The 25,537-nt window shown below is 34.5% G+C and overlaps 1 protein-coding gene across 5 annotated transcripts in view; it reads right to left on the reverse strand.

The window, feature by feature from the left end:
* The window catches only part of LOC150101049 (phosphatase and actin regulator 2-like), a 305,287-nt gene that overhangs the window by 12,517 nt on the left and 267,233 nt on the right, over window positions 1-25,537 (reverse strand). For all 5 annotated transcript variants that reach the window (XM_090401166.1, XM_090401167.1, XM_090401168.1 and 2 more), the window contains 3 exons: window positions 17,888-17,949; window positions 7,080-7,217; window positions 4,520-4,596 (listed from right to left, as the gene is read on the reverse strand). In XM_090401166.1, the coding sequence (XP_090257292.1) occupies window positions 4,520-4,596; window positions 7,080-7,217; window positions 17,888-17,949 (277 nt within the window). The remainder of the gene's footprint in view (window positions 1-4,519; window positions 4,597-7,079; window positions 7,218-17,887; window positions 17,950-25,537) is intronic.

The raw sequence follows: 25,537 nt of genomic DNA on the forward strand, positions 1-25,537 counted from the left end.
TTAGCAAAACAAGTGTTCTCTGCCAGGTTAACAGATAAATGATCCTGAGGAAGACCAAGATGTAGGTAGAATGATACAGTAAAAAGTTGTAAAAATAAAAGTGCCTTAGAAGACAGAAATATATGATCATATAATGTTGGAGTCTTGACAGATAACAGATTGATTTGGAGGAAAATTGTAGATAGGAAGTTAGTAACGATGTAAATTTTTCATTAAATACTATCATCCTGTACACCAGTGTTTCTCAAAGTGTGGTACACGTATCCCCTTGGGGTACGCGTAAGGTCTTTGGGGGGGGGGGGGGTACGTGGCAATTTTTGGCTATGCATCATTAATGCATGGAATCATTAATGAGAAAAAAAGAATTATTTTAAACATATATATTGCTCAATAAATTATATATTATGTATGAATTCTCCTACTCAAATTGCGAGTTACTATCACCATGATGTACGTTCATGTCCTGGTGATAGTAACTCGCTCCCTGCGGTAAATAACATGCTCTCCCCAACAGCATCATTATACTGAAGACACAAGAAAAACTAGTAGTTTAATTGTATCACTGAATAAGGTACAGAGGCATTTGCAGTCTGTGTACCTTATTCAGTGATACAAGAGATAACTGGGATAAAAACGGCACTAACTAATGAATCGCATCTCCCCTATAACAGAAACTGCTGTATAGACTCAAGCAAAACCATATGTTGCTGGTGCAACATATGGTTTTGCTTGACACCACCCTGTCGTGAATGTGTTAAAACTAAGAAATATATAGTGAATGTATTTCAGATATTATGGAATTCGGTTGAAGAGAATTAGCATTTCAACTCTACTGTTGGCTTGCCTTTGTCTTTGGTTCACGCGATCTTTTGTTAATACCACACAAATCATATGCACTTCTTCATGGCTGCTCTATCTCTACTGGCCTACCACTGCCATCTGTTTCGCACTCTGCTTATATTTCTCATTAGTAATTTGTGAAGGATTGTTCATTACGTATCTCAAGTCTTGTAAATAACTGGTAATTTTTGCTTGAAATAATGGGAAAGAAGATGAAGCTATTTGGGTAGATGACTTTGACGATGCCCACAAGGAAACTGTTCTTGATGCCAAAAGTAGTGATATCAAATAGGAGCTTCTTGGTAAGTCACACCATTTTCATTTTTTTTCTGAAAACTTGAGTTTCGGAAAATTCCCACGTCTCACACCACGATTTTTTAGCTTTAATTTTGGGAAAAAAAGTGCGAGTTATATTTGAGTAAATATGGAAATTTTTTTAGTTTTCAAATTCTTAAGTATGGATCATTGGTTAAAGACTAGATTTATAAAACACACAAAAGAGAGCAATACAGCAAATACATGCAGCTGTAAGCAACAAGAAAATGTTGATATTGTATCTGGATCAAATGAAATTTATAAGGGAGTGTCGTCTGACATCTCTAGAGAATCAACTAGGAAGAAGATGAAAAATCTTACTAAGTGTGATATGAATTACTTGAAATGTGGATTTTCATGGATGGGAAATGAAGAGGAGCCTATTCCAAAATTTTGTACTATTAAAAATAAATCATATTTTTTGTTTACATGAACATATAAATTCAAATAAAATATACATTTACAATGAAATATACTTTATTTATTATTATTTTGATAAAGGGGTACTTGGTAATAATGAAAATTTAAGAAGGGGTACACGGATATCCGAAGTTTGAGAAACACTGCTGTACACCCCTTGAGAGTACATGTCAGGAATTTGATGATGATCCTATCAACAATTTTTCTCCAAATCAGACTATTACATGAGCACTCCAATATTGTCATATCTAACATTCAGTGCTTCTGAGGCACTTCTGACTCAATCAATCCACTTAGATCTTGGTCTCCTCTGGACCTTTTCCTGCCACCTTGGCTTCACACACCTGTTTTGTTAACCTTTCCTTACCCATTCTATTTAACTGACCATACCACCTTCGATTAGCTCTGCTGACACATTCTTGAATGCTAATAATGTCAAGTTCCTTTCTAATATCTTCATTTGTTATATGAATCTACCACTGATGCAATGGTTCATTCCCCTAATTTTTCTGAGAACTGTCATAGCTGTGGTCTAGTCATTCATCAAGTGCTTCATTTCGAAGCAAACTCTCAGATCTGTAACTTAAAACAAGTTTGAACAATGCCTTGTATACTGCTAGTTTGGTGTTTGGGCTAATTTTTCTCTTATTGCATATTAATTTATTCAACAGGCTATCCACCATACCATCTATGCTTATTCTGTTGTCTATTTCCAGATTTAACTTGCCTTGTCACGTGGTTATTTCTTAGTTAATGTTAGATATGAAAACCTACAGATTATATTCTTTCCCTAAGCATTACAATTAATAAACAAAGATGAAACTCAGAAAAAAAAAATTTTTTTTTCTGAGTTTCAAATAAAACATGTTGAGTAGCTACTGCATGAGTTTTAACTGATCTAGAGGAAAGTGGAAGAAATTGCTTTGCATATTCTGATGTTACCAGCCTGATTGGCTGAATAGTTGGAGTACCTGCTTTCCAACAAAGAAGCTGCAGGTTCAGCTCACACCATATACATGTGGACATCTCATCAGACCAAAATGCATGACTAACTTTACATTTATTAGCATTGAACTTGTAACCATTTTCATATACCCACAATTCCAGCCTATTGAAATAATGATACAAATATTATACATCAGCCACATTCCTGATTAACCACTGCCTATCTTTGCATCACCAACTGTGTATCACCTGTGAAATCCTTCCCAATGTCATTAACGTATAGACTGCATAACAATAGACCAAGAACTGATCCCTGTGATACACAACTGATTATCTTAAATCTTGCAGATGCACATTCTCCATATATCACTTTTTGATATCTGCCAATCAGCCATCCTCTTATTCACACCAATATTTTATAATCCAATCCCAGTCAACTATATGTATTCTGTCAAAAGCCTTAGCAAAATCCAGAAGCATCGCAGTGCATCCATTCCTCTTGTCTAACTCAGTGGTAACATTATTATAAAATGCAAGTTGCTCAAACATGACCCTCCCTTAGTAAACCCATGATATGCTGTTCATTGCAAAGTAGAGATTCTTTATCAACCCAATTCTGAATGCAAACCCTAACCAACTTTCCTAAAATCTTAACCACCACTCCAGAGATACTAATAGGTCAATAGTTGGATATGCCAGGCATTTCACCACTCTCGTGCAATGGAATTACATTTTTTCCACTCCTGTGGAATCTTCCCTGTCCAGAGACTGAATTTATACAAAGGAATAGATAGTTATGCTAAGCACTCTTTTAGCATCTATGCTGATATCCCATCAGTTCCTATTGTGAATTCTTATTCAATTTGTGCAACAACTCTAGTACCTTCTCATACACCTGAGTCTCTTCATCAAGTGAAGAGGTAGCAGGAATGCAATACTGCATACATTAGGTTGAATAATCTCTTCTGGATCTGTCACCTGCATTCAGTAGAGTTATTCTTTCATATTCATTCTTTATTTTACTTGCAACATAACGATAAAATTCATTTGGGTTGTCTTTAGAGCTTGCAGAGCCAGTTTCCTTTCGTACTCAGACTTAGCTTTCTGTATAATTGTGACCCTTGCCTGCTGCTTACAATTTTCGTAACTGACATTACTCTTATTCACACAGTATTTCTTCTATATCTTTTTTCTTACAAATCCCATTAAGAAAGAGACCATACATCAACCATCAACCACACAAAGACCATCCATTTCACTCCTACTCTATGTATTCTTTGAGCCCTAAAGATACATCATGATACTACATCATTTAAGTGTTTCCTAAATGCTTCCCATGCTTTTCAGTTATCCCTGGAAATTGAGTAAGAATGTCATTAGCAAGGATGTGAGGACTATATATTTGCTTGGAAAGTAGTTAATGAGTGGAATGGACTGCTAAAGGTGGTCATAAGTGATCTGGCAGTAAACAAACTTAAGGAAAGGTAGGATAAGATTGTTAATAATGATTAGTGTAGTCATCCCTGAAAGCAATGATTTGTGTTCATAATAATACACAATGAATGATTAGTGTTGGCCTCCTGTGATGGGTCAAACTCAAAGGAGATGCCCAATTAACGAGGCAGAGTGGATGAATAACAATCTGAAACATGACAAGACAAAGAATTAAGGATGGGTATTGATCAATGCTAAAAACTGAATTTAAAACAGCAGGGTGTACACTTCTATCAAAAAGGAACATGGATTATATCTAAAGATGTGAATAAATTGATGAGAATATTGGTGTAGTTAATTAAGAAGAGTAAGAATGGATCAAATAAGAGACATACCAAATGATAAAATAATTAACAAAAATCATGTTGATAGAAAACTAAGACTGTACGCTCCAAGAGATATGATACAGAAACTGCTTTATAAATGAAAATTTACTGAAAAAACATATTTAGTAAAGTTGCAAACAGACAATATATAATTTTATTGTACAATTTTTCAAACATACCTTGTTAAATGCTTACTGTCTTCATGGACCTCCATCTCCATGCTCTTGAATTCATTCAGCTCTTTTCGAATAGCTGCCTATAGAAAATGTCAAGATTTCAACATTAATGAAATTTTGATTAGTAAATTTCCCTGTTTATGATCCAAGAGTGTGATAAAATCTAATTTCCACTCACAAAATAGTTTGCTCATATGCAAAATGGAACGTGTAAAAATCAATTTATAGAATTTAAAACAATTTCAATTAAAATTTACAATTATAGAATGTAAACATAAGATTATTCAGGATTTTTCTGAACAGTGATTAGCTGAGCTTTAAAGCATTATGGAGCAATCCCTATACTACCCACTCTGCCACAATGAGAAATGAAATGATTAAAGCATTAATTTGTTAAGAGAAAAAAATATAAAAGAGTATAAAATAATATAATAAGAATATTAATAGTGTTATATTACGAATAATAATTTAAAGTACTTGTTAAAAATAAATTTGCTATCCTTACCCTTCTTGACTTATTAAAGCTTTAAACATACTTGGCAATGACACAATGATGACCAAATTATACTTAATTCTTATTCAGGAATTATCTCACTGCCAGGATATACAACATAGAGCCTCTCAATGCACAATATTATCACCTACTTTTTTCAATATATACATTAATGATATTCACAACTTAGTTACACAAAATCAAATATATCAACACATGATACTAATTTACTAACAAACCACACAGATATCTACACTACTCTCTCTCTCTCTCTAAACCACAACACAAACTAATCAAAATAGCCTCCTTCTACTACAATTCAAGTATATATTAAAATGTGAGTGCTAATAATAAAGAACACCACCCCACTCATGTTATAGTCACTCGATGACTAAAACATAAGTCAGGAGGTAAACTCGCAAAAGAATAAAGTTCGTAAATTACTGAAGAAAGTTACTTCCTGGCCTAAAGAAACTGTCAACAAACTCAAGCCTTTTTAGCCAAAATATATGGAGCACCAAAAATTCAAACAAGATACATCCCTATACCTATTGTGGATAGTATAAACAGTCCTACATACAAACTAGCTAAATTTGGCCAAATTAGTAGCCTCCCCCCCCTCTTTCCCACAGATAATTCTTCCTCTTTTGTAAAAAATTCGGTTCACCTAAAAAAGTATATTAAAAGACCACTTTTAAAACATTCAGACATAATGATTAGCTTCAATATTACTTCATTATTTACCAATGTACCACTAACTGACACCCTTTGAATTGTCAAAGTTACATCCCCCCGCACCATATCTGAATTATTCAAATTTATAGTATATGCATGGAAATATACTATAAATTATTTTCCTTTCCATGCAAAATAGTTATTTTGCATGGAAAGGGAAGATGTACAAACTAGATGGGACAGCTATGGGCTCCTTCCCTTTCTCCTCTTTTAGCCAATTTCTACATAGAACACTTAGAAAATCGAGTAATGAATACAGCCACTCTCAAATAGAGCCAATATCACCACTGCAGCCATCCAACTGGTTGGATGGCTGCAGTGGTGAGCTATGGACATTTTAACAAAGGGCTCGCATCGTCTAGCAAAAAAAAATCCGTATTTCACAGAAAAATGTTTATTAATACAGCTTGTGTACAAATGCCAATCAAAAAGTATGAGGGGACAATCAACCTGTAAAGGTTATCATTTTTAAACAAATATTTCATGATTTAAACATGAAATATTTGCACACAATCATCTGTGTTAATTTATCTTACATAAGAAAAACATTTTTTATGTATCAAAATATAATAAGAATAAAATCTTTTATAATCGCACATATGAAATAGTCCAATTTTTTATAAACAAAATAAATTTCTTTTGTTTGCGATAGAAGTTTTTATAACACAATCTATAAATAATAAATATTATTTAAACACAATAATATTGAAGTATGTTATATTTCTCTTTTGTTTTTATACTTCAAGTGATAATCAACGATACCAATCAAAGGGCATTATTTTATAGTCTTATTTATTTATATGCAATTATCAAAAGTGAATTCTTATTTGTAAAATGGTAGTAACAGTAACTATAACATTTTATTTAATAAAATCGCTTTTTAGGTTACTGTATGAGTTTTTTGCTTAATATATTTTAAAAAATTATGTTTTTTTCTTCTTTTTTTTGAAAAAATAAAAAAGTAAACAAGAAGAACAAGGGCTCACAAATTTGAGAAAAATTTAACAAAGGGCTCGGGCAAGCTCCTTATAGCTCACCACTGGATGGCTGTACTATGTTGATGAGTTTGCTATTTGGCCACATGGCTCATAAACATGAGATACATTTTTAGTGCATTTGAATAACTAACACCCTAAAATCCACTTCGAAATGGAACAGGAAGCTATTGACCATTTGCCCTTCCTAGATATACTAGTCACACACCTTCCTGATGGTTCACACACCAACTGTTGTCAACTATGAAGCTAATGCATTTGTCCAATCATTCAAGTAGTTAATTAAGATTAAAGATTTTAAATACTAGACTGATTTTCAGGCTATGCAATTTACACATACCTTATCTTTTGGTGTGAGACGAGTCCAAGGTTTATCTGCTCGGCGGTCATAATCTTGAGCTTGCGTAACTTCTACATAGTCATTAAACCTAATAATTTTTCTCTCTCTTAGTTCTTCAATGGTTGGACGGAAGCTCAGCTAAGGAAGAAACGGCAAGAAAATAAAACTGATACTTATCATATTACATATAGACAATCATAAATCAACAAACTGTTGTTAATTCATAATAAAAACTGATTTTTTAAAGAATATATACATATACATGATATTGACTTTTAGTTCATATTAATTTTATGTATATCCTACAGAGCATGGAATCTAACCTCTTACCAGAGTTCTCTAAAATAATGAAAGTAATTAAGTAAACTTCTTCACTCAGAGGCATACCAGATGATCAGTGGCTACCAGTATGGATTTCGCTACTCTAGATCAAAGGTGAATCAGCTATTGTCCATCTTTGTATGTGGGTCATGGAAAAGTTTCGAGACAGCTGTGCTGCACTCAACACTGATTTCATCAGAATTTCCAAATATATTGCCACCCTTTGGCCTGTTCCACAGTAGCTGGTGGCTAATTTTCTCTTGCACTATTCACTGCAGGTCACTGTGGAAAGCTTCCTCTTACCAGATATGTCTATCAAATGACAATGGAACATGCTGATGAGCACTGACACAAATCTGTCCAACAGGAAAACCCTATTCTCACTTTTGTGGCAATGCATCAAAAATAGATCCTAAAACCTTATTTGTGTGTGGTCTGATTCTGCCTTCCTCTATTTCAATGGGCATTGTTCCACTGAAATGGCATCCATCATTTCTCTAATTTAGACATAAAAATGAAATGCAGCTGCTGTTCATTATCATCATCATCATCCACTCACTGCCCAGTGGTAGATGGAATCCTTCATTCCATCTACCACTTCCTCTGGAACAGTTCATGTCATGTTTCCCCCAAGGATCTTGTTTAAAAAAAAAAAAAAGAAGAAGAAGAGCTAAATGTCCTCTCAACTTTTTCCCAGGTTCTGCAGCCTCTCAATGTGTGGGACTGATACACAGTCTTCTATGCATGTGTGTTTAATTTACATGGATTTGAACTTATACAAACTGATATTCAGCTATTTTCATTTTATTTGTATGCCCAATTCTCAGTTATACACTGAGAAATATTCAAGAAAAATGTATTAAGTAATTTGAACTAATGGCTCATCATCCATGCAATTCCAGTATGATCTTACAAATGTTGTTCTCTCATTATTTGCTTGTGTCTGCTGAAGTGATGTCAAACTTTGCAATCATGTGTTTCATTTATTGTGACTTCAATTTGTTAATACAGGTAACTCACTATGCACACTTTCATTATCTACATTTTTGCATATTTCACACATCATTCAAGAACATATAGGACTTGTTAGGCACAAACTATGCGGAGAGCAAGAAAACAGCCCAAGATCCATAATAGCCAACCTCCTAGATGGAGATGATACTTGAAAGGACATGAGGTTTCATTTCAGTACACAAGGATTATTGCTGTTTCCTATTCTACATCATGGAAGCTTCCATGCATGCACCATGATTCCTACCTCCGTCCACTGCGCTCAGTAGCTGTGCCCATTTTGATTCTTCCTGCATTATTGGTTTATGCAGTATTATCTATCTGTAAATATGAAGATGGGATGAAATATGAAAAGCAATCGATACCTTGTGATGCAAGTTCTGAGTGGTTTGACTGCTGTAAGATTTGCTATGCATTCCAAAACTTCAACATGACTGGTGAGGCTCCAGATCATTTCAAAGCAAAGGATCATAGAAGGAGGTTACACATCGAAGTAGGTGTTTAACCTGGATGAAACTGGCCTGTTTTGGAAGCGTATACCCAGTTATACCTACATATCCAATCAAAGAGAAGATGGTAGATGGATTTAAAGCTGCCAAAATCTTCTGCATGTTGCTTTTGGGAGGTAATGCTCATCGACTACAAAATAAGACTTCTCATGATGCGAGAGATCATATTTTGTAGTCACTCAGAAAAATCACTGTCATTGAAGGGATACATGAAGGCAAGGATGCCTGCTGTTTGGAGAGCAAATAAGAAGTGCTGGATAATCGCAGATTTTCAGTAAACAGTTTTTGCAGGAGTTGCACGATGTATTAATCTTGAAAACAAAGAATTACTTTATAGTTATTTGTTTTATACGTATTGAATATATATATATATATTTTTATTCACTACTCTTATGCCTTAATATGTGTGAAAATAGGTGCTTTTCAGTTAAATTAATCTTGAAAGATCGGAATCTTGCTCGTTTGGTAATGCAATCTCCATTATTCCATGTTACAAGTGTCTCGTTTTATGCATTTTTGATATACACAGTGATTCTTGAGAATGCAATCTCCACATATAAGAAGAGTTAACTGCACAGTATTTCATATGACTTTTATTAGAGGTTTATAAAGGTGAACATTTAATTGTGAATTATTAGTGTCTGTCACCACTCTCACTCCTCAATTTAATAATTTACAATCCTGCCACTGAATTGGAAGTTGATCAGGCAAAGAATGATCCTGCCCATGTGGAGGATCTCTCCAATCTCCAGATATAAGAAAAAAATTCATCTAGGTGTTATTTGTATACACTTTTCTACAATAAAGTTCATGCATGATACTGTTTTCTGTACTTAATTATTAATTAAAATGTTTATATTACACATATACTTAATATTAAACAGACCAATTACATTTATTTGTAAATATAATTATATAATACGAAAATACTGAAAAAATGAAAGGGAACTAAAATACTGCAATGACTTCAGTATTTTGGTCTCCTTTTTATAATGAACATAATGTTCGTAAGAGTAAAAAACTAGCTGTACAATTAATTTAGAGTAAGAGCATGCTTTTTTTCCTTTTCATTTTTGTACTTGTTCATTTATTTCATATACAGTAATTGCTTAATTATCTAATTCAAAGGAATTAGATAATTAGATAATTAAATTCAATTAACAAACCTTTAAATGGGTTAAGTGTATCAAATGATTTCTGGTACAGCTATCCAACTGGCAAATTGCTTTCCCACTGGTTGGATAATGGAGAGATTACTGATATATGAAAAATTGCACAAAAAAATGGTATATGTGACTCATATGCAATGCAATTATGCCATATCCAATTTGGTAAAAGTTTATTTTGTTCACATTGACAAAATGTGAATTTTTGTTATCTAATGTTAACAATATTTTGTTATCTAATGTTAATGTTAACAAATAATATTAAATAATAATATAATATTTTAGAGTGCCTATTTGGTCACTGAATGTTTAAAGGACTAACAAATTTGGTATATGAAATCACACAGCACATGGTGATGACACATCTGCAAACTTAGGATTTCACTCATACTCCAAATCAATCATCTCTATGAATAATGCTAAATGATGAACCAGTACCTGCCAGTTGTTAATACAGCTCAAAATCCTATTATAAACATGAAGAAATATTAATACAATTAAACAATTATTTGCATAAAACTTTCACCTGATAAAAGACATCTTCACCATGCACCCAAAAATTAAACTAGGTGTAACATAACTGAAGAATTAATAATGAGAATGTGTCAGTCACGTGTGAATAAAGTAAAACAGCATGATGCAAAGTCCAAACAAATTTTTCGTAAACATATAAAAAATTAACTAAGGTGAGTTGTGTGAAGAACAAATTCATATAAGAGGGATTAAGCAACTTTTCACAGCTTTTTTTATAAAATCACTCCATAAGAAAATTGCTTTTATGTAGGATTTTAGTTGTTTTTCAAAAAAATCTACATTTACAAAAGATGGCATGCTCATGAAGTCCAGATTCTGATATTTAACATACCATAGATGTTCCTCATGAACAGCTGCATATCAGCCAGTGCGGAAGTATGACAGACCACATGCATAGGGAATTTGAGAGGTTCCCTATCTGAAAGTAGGAATTTCTTATAAAGATCAATGCTATTCATCGTTGTATACAATTTACTTTAGAAATCTAAAACGATCAATATCCTTCCCAGACTTTCTTATTATTTAAAAAGAAAACTCACACTGGACTTAATATCCATGCTCTGTCACACCACTTTCTTATCGAAAATCTGGCACCATTAAAACTCTTATCCATTCAAGCTCACTCAGTGTGCTCTACAAAGGCATTACACTAACACAAGAAATATGTTTTATGAAATCCAACATCTTGTCCTATGGCTTCACCGAGCCTTGACAGCAAGGTCTCCCAAGAAGTTGTCAACTGTATCACCAATCCATATGATCAAAGTATCCAAACAAATCAATCCCCAAATTACTTATTTCCTTTAGTGAAAGCATGGCTTTAACCCCCATTTAAATAAGCCCTAGGTTCTAGAAAGGAAGACAGTCTCCCTCTCTGGTCTACCCTGGGGTCTATCAAATCCCTATATCTGTTATCTATCATACTTTGGCCAAACCAGCAAATCTGTAGCTCTTCATTGTGAGGAGCACTTTGATCATATTACATTCAGTCAGGCAGAGCAATTTCTACTTGAGAAACATACCATTTTCTTCAAACACAGAATTATTTGGAAAAAGGCTTAACTACTACACAAAAGCCATTTTCTTTTTTATGGAGCAATTGTATACAGACAGCTTTGAAAACTTGCTGGTATCACCCCAATCTGAACAGGTCTCTAATGAACTAAAGTTATTCCTTGTGGGAAATTGTTCTTCACAGAGGTCACCCTAATCCCCCCCCCCCCCCAAACATATTCAAAAAAAAAAATCATTACAGCTTAGAGGGCTACTCTACTTTATTCAAATATGACTGACAGATTTTCATTATGCTGTACCTTATTTAATTTTTGCCTTCATACTGAAGATGCCCAGAAAAAAAAAATTATGTAAATAAATATCTAACATGAGCATTCCAATATCTATTTTTCTTGAAATATCTACTTATGTTTCAATTCAACCAAACCTTTGCAAATTTTATCTAAGAAAAAAGTCTCGAGTCTTTAATCAAGTACTTTATTTCTAACATAACTCTCAGATCCATAATTTAAAACTGATTCAAATGCTGTCTTGTATACTGCTAGTGTTTGGTGTTTTGGCTAATTTCTCAGAAAGAAATTTATTTAGCTGACTACCCACCATACCACCTTTGCTTATTCTGTTGTCTATTTCCAGCTTTAATCTGTCATCTTCACTAAAAACTGTGCCTAAATATCTGAAATATTTGAATGGAGATCCTATAGAACAAGTAAGAATGCAGCTGAAGTTTTCCATACTGTCTATACCCTCTGTCCAAAAAGAAACCGAACTTTTGATAGAAAATAAAACACAGGCGATTATAATTATTCAAATCATTTATTTCAATCAACATACTCTCCTTCAGCTTCGATACAGCATTTGGCAAGGTCAACTAATTCGTTAAATGAGTTTTTTTATATCGGTTTTTGAGATACAGTTGAGGGTCATGGTTACTGCCGCTTGAACGTTTTCAATAGTGTCGTATCACTTTCCTTTCATCGAGAAATGAAGTTGGGGGGAAGAGAAAGAAGTCACAGGAGAATACGGTGAGTGATCCAACACACAAACTTAGTTTTTGGTCAAAAACTGTCTCACAATGTTCGAACGATGAGATGGTGCATTAGCGTGCAAAAGTAACCAGCTGCCTGCATCACAATATTCATGCCATACACGATGAATTCTTGCTATCCATCGCTTAAAAACTTCAAGATAAAACTCACCATCGACTGTTTGGCCAGGCCGAACAAATTCTTTGTGGATAATGCCTTTGGAATCGTAGAAACAAATCAGCATTGGTTTTACTTTTGACTTCTCCAAGCGACTTTTTTTCAGATGCCCCTCTTCTGGTGGTCTCCACTCAGAATCTGGCACTTGGTTTTGGGCTCATACTCAAAACACCATGTTTCATCACCAGTAACAATCGTTTCAGGGAAGTTTGAGTCCTTACGAGTGGTTTTAATGAGGTTGCAGTGTTCAATTCGATACATTTTTGGGTCGTCGGTGAACTTGTGGGGAACAAAACGTTCAATTTACGAAGGCCCAAACTCTCGGTCAAAATGTTGTGCACAGTTGATTTTGGCATCTCCAATTCATCTTCAATTAATCTCATGGACAATTTTGGGTTTTCTTTGATGAAATCACGCACTTTTTGGATGTTAACTTCGCTCAGTCCAGTTTTTGGACAGCCCAGCTTTTCATTGTCCTCAAGCGTCTCTCAACCACTTTGAAATCGCTTAAACCACTCGTAAACTTGAGTATGGGATAAGCATTCATCATCGTATGCTTTTTGAAGCATTTGATGCGTTTCGGTAAAACTTTTACCAAGTTTAACACAAAAGTCAATCGCAGCTCTATGTTTAAAACTCATTTTTCAACCGTTCGTCAAAACACACTGTCACTCTTGGCACTATAACTCGGCTTCTAATGAAACAAATGTCATAAACAGTTGATACAACACTAATGAAAGTTGCTACTTTCGACAACAAAAAGATACAACAAGTGGCGCCACTAGTTTCTTCTATTTTCAAAAGGTTCGGTTTCTTTTTGGGCAGAGAGTGTATTTTCATAGTTTTGGTCTTTTTACTGCTGATTTTCATGTCATATTTGTTATAGCTATGATTCAATTTAGTATATATGTTTAGGAGTACAATGCATCTGATTAAAGTCAAGAGCTAAATTTGACTGCCAATTCTAATATCAGGCCTAATGCAACTTTGTTTCATAATGTGATCCATATAGATGAGTAAGAGTGGAGATCATGCGCATCCTTGTCTTACCCCCGACTTTACATCAAACCATCTTCCTGTATTGTCTTCAATTTGAACTGCTGACCGACAACTTAAATATAGACTAGGTATTGCTCTATATAATGTTCCATTCACCCCATATAAGTAGTAGTTTTAAAAGCTTTTTTCTGGGCACCTTGTTGTATGCCTTTTCGAGATATATAAAACTTAATACAGATCCTTGTCATATTACTATGATTTCTCAACTATTTGTCTTAAAGCAAAAATCTGATCTTGACAACTTCTATTTGGTCTGAACCCAGCTTGTTCTTCTCCAAGTTTCTCTTCCACAATCATTCTCAACCTGTTTTCAAGTATGCTAGCATAAATCTTACCTGGAACAATGAGTAGAGAAATTCCTCTGTAATTCTCACATTCAGCTTTTTTCTATATTCTTACTGGTCTTCCCATGACTTTTACACATAGTTACATAGTTACTTTTACACATAGCTTAGTTCTCTTACATTTCCCCATGTATTCATTTAAGACATCTGATGTCCTAAAATCTGATTACTTATTTGCTAGGAACTTTTGGTATGCTTTCTTCTTTTCCAGGATTGCTTCTTTAACTTCTTCTGTCCACCATGGTGTTCTTATTTTTCTCTTCTTGCAACACAACTTCACCACATACCTACCTAACTGAATCAATGTCTTTTTCAGAGTTTGCCACTGAGACTCCAAGGTTTGGTTCTTGTTTATAATTTGTTTCATTTTTTTCTTCAATAATGTTTGTATAAGTCAAGTCTACAATTTACCTGTAAAAGCTGCTCAACTTTAATTCTTTTTAAAACTTTCTTACATACTCTTCTTTTCAATGTGATATCCATTTTTATCCTGCTTAGTACTAAGTAATGGTCACTTCCAATTTTAAATCCTCTGTACACTCATATCCTGAACCAGCATGTTGATATCACAGCAATGAGGTTTTTCTTATTTCTTGTGTCTTCTCTCCATATGAACTTGCACATATCTTTAAGTTGAAACATGGTGTTAGTAATGGCTAGTCCATGTCCTGAGCAGAAATCCAGTAAATACTTGCCAAAGGGGCATCTCTTCGCCCCTTTCTCCAAATTTTCCCAATGTTCGTATATGCCTGGTGGGATTCATTTCCTACTCTGCCATTTATTTTCTTTATACCAGCTGCCTTTTCTCATGACTCAAAAAATTCCTCCACTTCTTCCTTAGAAAAACCTTCTGTGGGACCATGGGCACAAACAAGTTTCATTGTCTATCTCTCCATTTTAAAGTTTTCCCACATAACTCTACATGAAACTGCTGCCAGCCTGGTTAGCCAAATGGTTAGAGCATCCACTGTGCAGGTTCAAATCCCACCTAGGGCATGGATATTTGTGATTTTCCTACTAACCAATTACCATATGTATTGCCATAAAAAACTGGCTTCTAATCAAGTTTATCTTTATGTTTGGTATTGCTACTCCATTCTTTCCTTGTTCATTTTTTCCTGAAAATAACATCCTATACTTATTAAGATCTCCCCTGTTTTTGTCTTCTTTGTCTCAGTCTCCTATGTCCACATGGTACTTTTCCAATTCTTCTGCAATTCAATTTCCTTTCCATTAATACTCCTTATATTGATGGTTCCTATCTTCAGTTCTTCTGATGTCAGGTTTATTCTTCTCCTAAATATTGAGTTGGAACTTGTTCCAGTAGCTGGCTTTTCACTGTTCATCCTAGTTTCCTAACGAAAACAGCAGGTGCCTTGTTTAATCATGTGACACCCCCAGCTGCCATGAAATTATTATGTTGTACCATCATATGCATTTGTGGTTTAAGTCAACAGAGAGTACAATTTGGTTGGCTAAGTCCCAAATTGCTTGTCCATCCTCATTCATTCAGTACCCAGTAGATACCTATTAATAGGGCACACCACATGAAGGTGAGGATTGCACATTAGGTCAGAAGTCCCAGTCAGGTCTCTGCATTCCTGAAAGATGTGGAGGTCTCTCCTAGTTAATTAACTTTGACCCTTAAGTGAAAAAAAGACTGCATTCACCCAAAATTAACAGCAGGCAACATTATCAGCAGCCGGCCCAATTGGCCAAGTTGTTAACATATTCACTCTCCAGCCAAGTGGCTGTGGGTTCGAATCCTGCCATGGATATTTGTGACTGTCCTATCTTTTCGTGGAAAAGTCATCTGTGATGTTACCACTTCTTGTAGCAGAAGACCACCCTCAAAACCCTATGAGATATAGGAGTGACCATAAGGTATCTATGGATGTCAAATGTGAATAACTAACACTGCCAGTAAATGAAAGTGTGAGGGAATTATCTTGACCAAGAGAAGTACGAGAAGCTAACACCAGGGACCAAACAGGGATTGGAAGGATAATAAGGAAGTCTGAAAATTATAGTTTGTTTCCAAAGTCAATATTCATATAAGTAGTAAGATGCTATGTTAAGACAGCTGCATTTAAGATAAACATCAACCACAGTAATCAGCAGCACAAACTTCAGTAGTGTGCTGAACTTCATAGACCATGGCTGGTCTTGGAAGCATTGGAAGTCCATAATAAGCAGCAATAATCAGTATATCTGATCAGATGAACAAGTTTGGATGTTGCAGATCACTCAGAAATACCTTATACATCAATGTATCATATGAACTGCAAAATCTGGTGGCAGAGTGTAATGACCACTGCAACACTTCGGTTTAACAGAACAAACCCATTTTCCGACACAATAAACAACCATGTTGTGTGTTACTGTGAATTTCTGAGAAAATAACATCTTTGCAATTAATAGGAACATCGGGTGCAGGCCAAACTACTGCTTTTACCAGTGTAGTGTACAAAGAATTGGTGGAAATAATGAAGGAATATTGGTCAACTTAGGTTTATCTGAAAGAAGATTGCCAATTAAGGTCTCTCTGAAATATGCTGTCTCCCATTTATTTCAACAACAGTTATAGAAAAACAGTTAACTATAAGAATGCAACAGTACACTCCTATAAATAAACACAACTGCATGACAGCAAAAGAGAAGAGCTGTTTTGTTTAAAAAAAAAAAATGGAGAAAAACTATACATAAAACAAGTTTCAGTTAAATCTTTTTAGTTTTATTTCTTATTCTTATCCCATTCCCTTATATCTAGAATGATGATACTTTCTCAATTACCATTGAATGATTTTTTTTTTGTATTTTTTTCTTAACTATATGACTAATGCAATAATTGAAGGCTCCAAAAGATAAACAGTTGCTGGCATTTCTTAAATTTAATTAAGATCACTTCAAATTAATAGCATGAAATGGTGACTGTGCACAAAAGGAATACATAATGGTAAATTTTATACTTTTCTTTTTGAAATGAAATTAGACCATTTTAGTTTCATCAAATTTGAAATCATAGTTAAAATATTCTTATATAGCAAAATATTCTAACCATGAATAGAAAAATACCAGAAAAATAAAAAAATCAAATTACCAACTACGAATTCATTCATAATATTAAAGTGATATCCCTTGAATCTGTTTGAAGAAGAAACAGACTAAGATAGAGAAGGTAGCTTGTATTTGTGTGCCAATCAGCAAAATCTTAAAGGACAAAGTAATTTCAAAGTTATTATTAGCATTTACTGAGTATTTCCCAAAATACACTGCATATATAGTCAAAGTGTGTTATATAAAACAATAAGCAACTTGAAATACGGTTAACCATTTTTATTTTATTTGCAAAATGACAAAAAATTTCCAACTTGCATAAATATTTTTTATCTAGGATTAGGTTATGATAAGGCTAAAATATTTTAACAAATATCATATTAAAAAAATAATCAAGAGAATGCCTTCTCTTGTGAACTGTTTTAACAAAGATATCAGGAAAGGAGCAAAGTTTTTATGGCACTGACAACTTCATTTCACCTCTAACTTTTATTGTCTTTGTAAATGCTACAAACAATCATAAAAAGGTAGTTAAACTAATAACTATAAATATATGTTAGTAATAAGAAATAAGAACTATTTACTGACCTTCCTAATCAATGTTTTTTTCCTTTGTTCTTTTTCTTTTCTCATCTCCTCAGGAGTCTGATCTGAAATATTAATTTTTTTTTCCTTTCTGATTCAAAGTTTACATCACTTTCAAAGGAAATGCCAAAACTAAAATAACATTTCAAAATAATATGTACATGTATTCAACTGTAAAATTCAAATTAATTTTTTTAAAAGTAGGTTTAGTTCTTAGTTATTTTCAATGGTTTTGCAGTGTTTATTTTATTGAAATATACACTGCTGTTATTCATTTGAATTTAAATCACTTTTAGTGTAAACTGAGACATCAATGATCAGAATGCTTAAATAAAAATTACATTTTTTTCAACAATGTGATACTGAAAGGTAATCAAGGCACCGCCACTACTATGCTTAATTATAATAAAAGAAAATGAATATTTACAGACCTCCAAAAACCTATTCTTTACTTGAACCATCAAATTTAATAAAATGAATTAAATCTGATTAGCCTTCCACCGATGACACAAGGTTCATCTATTCATCTAGAGCAGTGGTCGCCAAAGTGGTCGACATAACATTGTTAGGGGTCGATTCGGGCTCAGGGGTCGATAGAAAAATATAAGACATCATTGTACGGGTAATATTTAATTCGGTTAACTTGGATTACCTCCATCCTGAATGACAATGCAATTAAGAGTGAATTGTGGGAACAGTGACATGAATAGGACCTGCAAGATGGAGCAAAGTCATGAAAATAGTTACGGAGGCCAATCAAGTAGACCAAAATGACGTATTTACAAATAAACGAATGTCGGTGGTTCCTGCCAGCAGGAACGAGATTGCAACATGTGCGCGGTTGCTTATTTACTTATGCTTACACGTATCAGTCTAATTTTTGGCAATCGACATACAATTATGCGTTAATGTTCTGAAATTCATCGACATACATATTATAATTCAATCATTATTCATTCGCCATACTTCTCTATGTTGAAGAGTTGAGCAGGGCTGGTAGTTTTGTATATCCTATAGAAATACGTGAGTAAGTATATTATTTAGACTTATTACTTTTGCTTACTGACTTCAACTTTAATTATTTTGTTACAACCCTAGTAACCACAATGGCAGCTTCAGATTCTAAATAGAAATGCAGACAATATTCAGTAGAATATTTGAAACGGGTTTATTGCTTCATTAAGAAATGAAACGAGGCCTATGTATCTTCTTTGTGAAAAAAACTTTTAGTAACGATGCAATGAAACCAGCAAAAATGAAAGATCATCTTCAAAGACTATTTGAAACTTATTAATTTTGAACCCAACATTACTAATCTTGTCAAGAGTCACGAAGCATACCCTTCACATTGACAATATTAGTAAATTGTATACTAAGTTAATAAAAGCCTTATTTTCATATATATAAGGAAGATTGTATTATTGTTATTTTTTTATCTAAATTAAATTTTATATTTTATATATTATTTATCCCTCCTATGAAATATGTAATGTTAAGAAGGATGTCAAAAACAAAAACGTATCCCTTTGACATTAAGCCAATATAATAATATATATACTATATTATACATACAATAAACACTAACTATAAAATAAACAATCTAAAAACTCACGAGCATTTTTTTTTGCTTGTCCTATTATAATTATGTAATAGTAAAATAGAGGGGGTCGAGAAAAAGTCAAGAAACTCTTGATGGGATCGACGGTAAAGAAGTTTGGCGACCCCTGATCTAGAGTGACAATGGTGAATTCCAAAAATGCCTAAATTCATATTAATTTAGATGTACACCTGACTTCTACCAATTACATGCACGGTTGGTTTTAATCAGAGTACCAGGAAGAAAACCAATCCCATGGCTATAGCCTGGGACAGATTAACTCAATGCTAGGGGAGGGGGAGGTGAATAAATGGCAGACACAAACCACATTCATGGTATGTGCATCTGTTTTGCAACAGGTGGCCATTTGCCAGTATATGGACTGCAGCTGGGGAAAAGCATCTCGAATTTAAACTTGCTTGTTGATAGACCATGCCCTAGATAGCTGTCACAGGATCTGATGGGGAAAAAAGCCACCTTACCTGAATCTACTGCAGCTCTCACAAACCATTCCAACCTGAAAAATATGGTTGCATCAAATTGCCTTTTATATGGGCAACCCGGAAACCCTCACCTGCAGACAATCAACCCAACAGCCAAGAACACCCAAGCAAAGCCAAAAGGTGGTGTAGTTTTAGATCTTCCTGTATTTCTCCCATTCCCATTTTCTGAAGTGCACCTGCATACATGTGTTGATTCGAGTGTATCCATCCCTCAAGTTTGTCAATTTAACTTTGACAAAATATTGGAAATAAATTTTTAGTTATTATTTAATCTACACTGTCAATTTCCTGAAACATCATGATAATCAACATATAAGCCTATACACCAGGATTACTATAATCCATGGAGTTTCACTGGCACAAAATGCTCACAAGTTAAAATTGAAACTTTTGAGACAACTTAACAGGCTGGCTTTCCTAAAACATTGTAGGAATAATAGCATCATCTCCAATTATTTAAAATTAAAACACTGGTTTCACTTGAACAAGGCACTCAGCATTTATAAGCACACTAGCTTCACCCCTATTATGGGAACAGATTGGTGTAATGAACACTGTGCTTGCAGACACTAACAGAACTTTCTGTAAGCTTCAAGCAGAGCTCTTGGCTATGCTGAATGCCAACCTCTGGTCCTATTAGATGTCTCCAATGAATCAGTTCATAAGGAATTACAAAAAGTAAAAAACCAGCACATCAAAAAGTTTGCCAACCTAGTGAAAAATTTGCTAAAGCCTCCAAGTCGACCCAATAATGTGGTTAACCTGTCCTCCGCTATCCTCAAAGCAGATGCCATCAATGCATTGAATTGCAGCCAAACTTTTGCCATTGAATCAAACATGTACCAATTAAAGATTTGGTTATCTGAATCGAGCATGGATTCTATAACCTTCCCTCCATTGAGGCCAACAATATTATTATTATCTGAGACCTCCATGGAGTTAAGGACTCATTGTGGAGCTATATCACCCAAACCAGCTGTCATGCCTTCCCTTAAACTCATTTACACCAGATAAACTCACTATTTTTAAAGATAAACTATATTCCACTGACTCACTGTTCTGTGAGTAAAACCCTTTCTTGATTGCAAACAAACTTAACTTCCATGGATGATCACATGTTCTCTCCCCACCTTCCATATAATGAAAATTTCATCATACGACATGATATCCCAGTAAGTAATGCACATACTCATAATTTGTCTTCGTAATCTAAATCCCATAATCCCAATATAACCTTTGTAACCATTCTTTGCAGCCTTTCCACAGCTTCTTTATTCCCTTAGAAGCCAGGAGACAAAATCTGCACACAGTAGTCCAGGTAGAGTCTTATCAAGAGACAAAATGGCTTCCTTGTCCTTAAGTGTCAAGGTTCGCTTCAACATCGTAATTATCCTCTGAGTTGTATTTGCAACTTTCGCTATGTGACCTCTGAACTTCAAATCCCTATCCACCATTATGCCAAGATCCCTAGCATCACCAGTTTCTTGTAGCATAACCCTGGTAATATGATATGCTGCTAGAAATCTCATCATGCCTAAGTGCGTAACTTTACACTTACTAACATTAAACTGACAGCAAGTTTCGTTTGCCCAAATTTCCAGTCTATTCAAATCATCCTTTAAGTGCTGGAAATCAGTAGCATCTCTAATGGCCCTGTCTATCTTTGCATCAGCAAACAATTGCACATCTCCTGTTGGACCCTTACTAATGTTATTAATGTACAGATTGAACAACAATGGCCCATGGACTGAACCATGATACACCACTGATCACCTTAATTCTGGCAGATTCACAACTACTGCATACCATTTTTTGATGTCTGTCTGGTCAACCATCCATTTATCCAAGTAAAGAGTTTATATTCCAATTCCATATTCTGCAGTTAATGCAGCAGCCTTTCATGTGATATTCTATCAAACGCCTTAGCAAAATCCAACATTATCATAGTGTATCTTTCCCTTTATCCAACTAAAGCACAACCTTCGTTTAGTAAACTTATGCTGTTCCTTGCAGAGTATAGCCTGTTTTCTATTCATTTCCATATGCAAGTTCTTACCAACTTGTTTAAAATCTTCACCACCACACCAGAGATACTGAAAATTCAGTAGTTAGACACAGTTTTTGCACCACTTTTGCACAATGGTACAAGAGCTGAGACTCAAGTTATACAAACATATGAAAGGATTAGCCAATTCAGATGAACATTCATTTAACATATGTGCTGATATTCCATCTGTACCTATTGCCAATTCTTATCCAGGTTACATAATAGCTCTTCAACCTCACTCTCACACCTCTAACTCTTCATCCAATGTAGCAGTAGCACTCTGCACTATGTTACATACACCTGGTTGATATATATCTTAGCAGATGTGAATACTCATTAATTGAACAATCCACTAGCTTCTGATACTAGAGTACCATCTAGATTCAGTAAAGTTATTCTTCCACATTCATTCATTCTTTTTCTTGCAGCATAATGATAAAATTCTTTTGGATTGCCTTTAAGCTTGCATAGCCAATTTCTTTTCATACTCCGATTTAGTTTTCCGTATAATACTCGTTATTTTTCTACTCTGCCTTTATTTCATAACTCCTCTCACTCTTATTCTTTCCACATCTTTGTCTTGTGGATCAATTGCTTAATAAGCTTGCACATCCATTTCACTCCCACCCTATTTATTCTTTGTACTCTAAGGATACATTCAGATATCACCTCATTTAAGCACTTTATTCAAAGATTCTCATGCACTGCTGACACTTTGCCTATTCAGTAACTGACACATGGGACCAAAGAGTATTCTCCTAAACTGCCCATAATTTTTCGAGCTTTGTAGTTCAGCATGGAACTTGTTTTAATTGGAACATCAATATAATTGTATACTTCCCAAGAAAGCAAGGCATGATCATTGTCACCTTAACAGAAACCTCTTCTGATGCTATGAACAAATCTAACACTCATTAACCTCGAGTTCCTTCTTTCGCATGCTGCTTGAGAAAGTTGTCTTACAACAATTCGATAAATTCCTCTTCATTCTCATCATGAGATTTCTCTTCAACCTAATCAATGTTTGGATAATTACAATCACCAATTTAGTATCTTACGACTAAATTGGTGATGCATTTCATCATCTCCTGCAACTGACTTGCCAGGTCTGTGGCAACACCTCACCATATATTTCATTCTGCTAGCTTCCACTTCACACCAGATAGCTTCAAACTCACTGCTACATGGGACATTATTACCATCATTGTTTTCTTGTGTTTCTACCCTAAGTGGACTTAAGGTCATCTGATATCATTAGTAATACTCCCCCTCCTCTCCTATCTCTTCTGTCATTCCTAAAAATAGTATAACCATTATACTAAATCCCAGTTACCATATCTGATTCTGATAGCCACGTTTCACTAATGCTAACAATATTAGACCACAACATATTCAATAAAGCAACAAACTCAACCCTTTTGTTTCTAATGCTCCTGGAATTTATATATAGACATAACAAATTATCAACAGGTCTATTCTTATAATTAGATTTGCAATCTATTTTTTCTTGTTGTAGAACTTTCTCTTTTCCCTCTCCAGACATACTGAAAAGATCCAAAGCGTATATTTCCACCTCTTTGCCAGATGAATAACCATGTTCAAATCCATTCATATCTTTATCACGTTTGCATACCATAGATGAATTTTCACACACATTTTCCCATTCCTCCATTGATGATTTAGTTTCTTTCCCAAACTCTCTACATTAGGTTTCATCCCAATAAGTAATTTTTCTAGGCTACTAATACCAAATGAATTCAAGTGTAGACTGTCCCTCTTATACAAGTCTTTTCTGCCATCAAATGCACTCCATAAATCTAAAAAATCACATCTATTTCTTCTACACAGTGCATTTAATAGTTTACTATCATTGACCTCTTTCTTCACTTGGTACTGTTGTATCTGGGTAGCAAACCTACAATTTTTACTCTCTCGCTTCTTTCTTGCTTCTTCCAACAGAGCCTTCATATCCTCTCTCTCTCTTGCTAGATTTGTTGCTAGTTAAATTATTAATTTCTACAAGAACCACCATTTCTTTTACTTTTCTGTTTTTTGATTATGTTTGTCATATCTTTAATTTTCACCCTGGTAGAAGTAGCGACTCCCTCAGCAAGCACAAATTTTATGATTGAATCATCATACTAAATCACCTCTTTTTTTCTTACATTTTAATTGACTTACCTTGCTGTTATTATTATCATTAAGTTCAGTGCTTTCCTGCCACTTCTTGTTCTGATTCTTCTTCTTATCCTGTCTAAGTTTTATTAAATATTTTTCCACTTTTACCAATTCTCTGGTTGATTTTCTAATAATTTCTTTTAATCAGGATATTTCCAATGTCAGATTATCCTCAGATATACTATCATCATCACTGCAGCAATGTTTCTGCTCATCAGGAGAAAGGTTCTCCTCAGTAGTGCTTTAAACACTTTAGACACTGCCCTGTTGTGACAAGTTTTTGGTGACATTCTTAAGACTATTAAAAATTAATAATATTTCTAGCTGGCCTGGTTGGCCAAGTGGATAGCATATCCACTCTGCAGCTAAAAGGGATGCAGGTTCAAATCCCGCTGTGGGCATGGATGTTTGTGATTGTCTGTGGAAATACCAGTGGTGGTCAGTGGTAGTTGGTGATTGAATGGTGGAGACAGAGTTGTAGAGCAGGTGCCCTCCCTCGAGGAGTCTTGGGACTCTCTGGAGGTGTTAAATGCCCTAGTACAATAAATACACTAAAAAACCATGATAATATACTAAAAATACACCAAGTAATCTAAGAAAACACTGAATAAATCAACCATCTTTCAGGAGTTTCCTAACAGCACATCTTTTAAGGCTGGATGTTGCCATTATGCTGTCACAGGAAAAACCTCCCAAACGTAACTTGCCCAACAGAAAATATAAAGCTCTATGAAATCTCAAAAATAGAAATAAATAAATAATCCTGAAAGCGGATAAGGGCAATGCAATTGTAATTCTACTACCATTCAGATAATACTAGTCTAAGGGCCTGGTCTACTTATTGCCCACAAATCGACAGATCACAGCCATCCACAGACTTCTAAAAAATGTCACATCTTGGCCAGCAGAGGTGGCCACAAGCTAAATCACTACAATTCTAGACTCCCTGAATATATAGACATTCAAAAATCTAAAAAGAGGAAGTACCACTATGCCCAATTGTAAATGCTCACCCACCTACAAAAGCAAACATTTAGCCAAAGTGCTCTCATATTACTGACAACACCTCTTCACATATATAAAAAAAAAAAAAAAAAAAACCTCAGCCAATTTTAAATCCAATATATAAGACCTCATCCTCCTCAACACAAATCTTATGGTAGTTTTGATGTCTCCTCCTTATTCTTGAATGTCCCCCTTAAAAAACACCTTTGCTCTAATTCAAACAGCATTTCCACTTAAATATTTCAGCCCACTATGAACTCAGGCTATTTCATTTGGCAAGGAAAATTCTACAAACAAGGCACAGCCATGGGCTATCCTCTTTC

Source organism: Typopeltis vanoorti, chromosome 12 (genome assembly GCF_054136105.1).
Source record: "Typopeltis vanoorti isolate ZY-2024b chromosome 12, IOZ_Tvanoo_1.0, whole genome shotgun sequence".
NCBI classification, from domain to species: domain Eukaryota; kingdom Metazoa; phylum Arthropoda; class Arachnida; order Uropygi; family Thelyphonidae; genus Typopeltis; species Typopeltis vanoorti.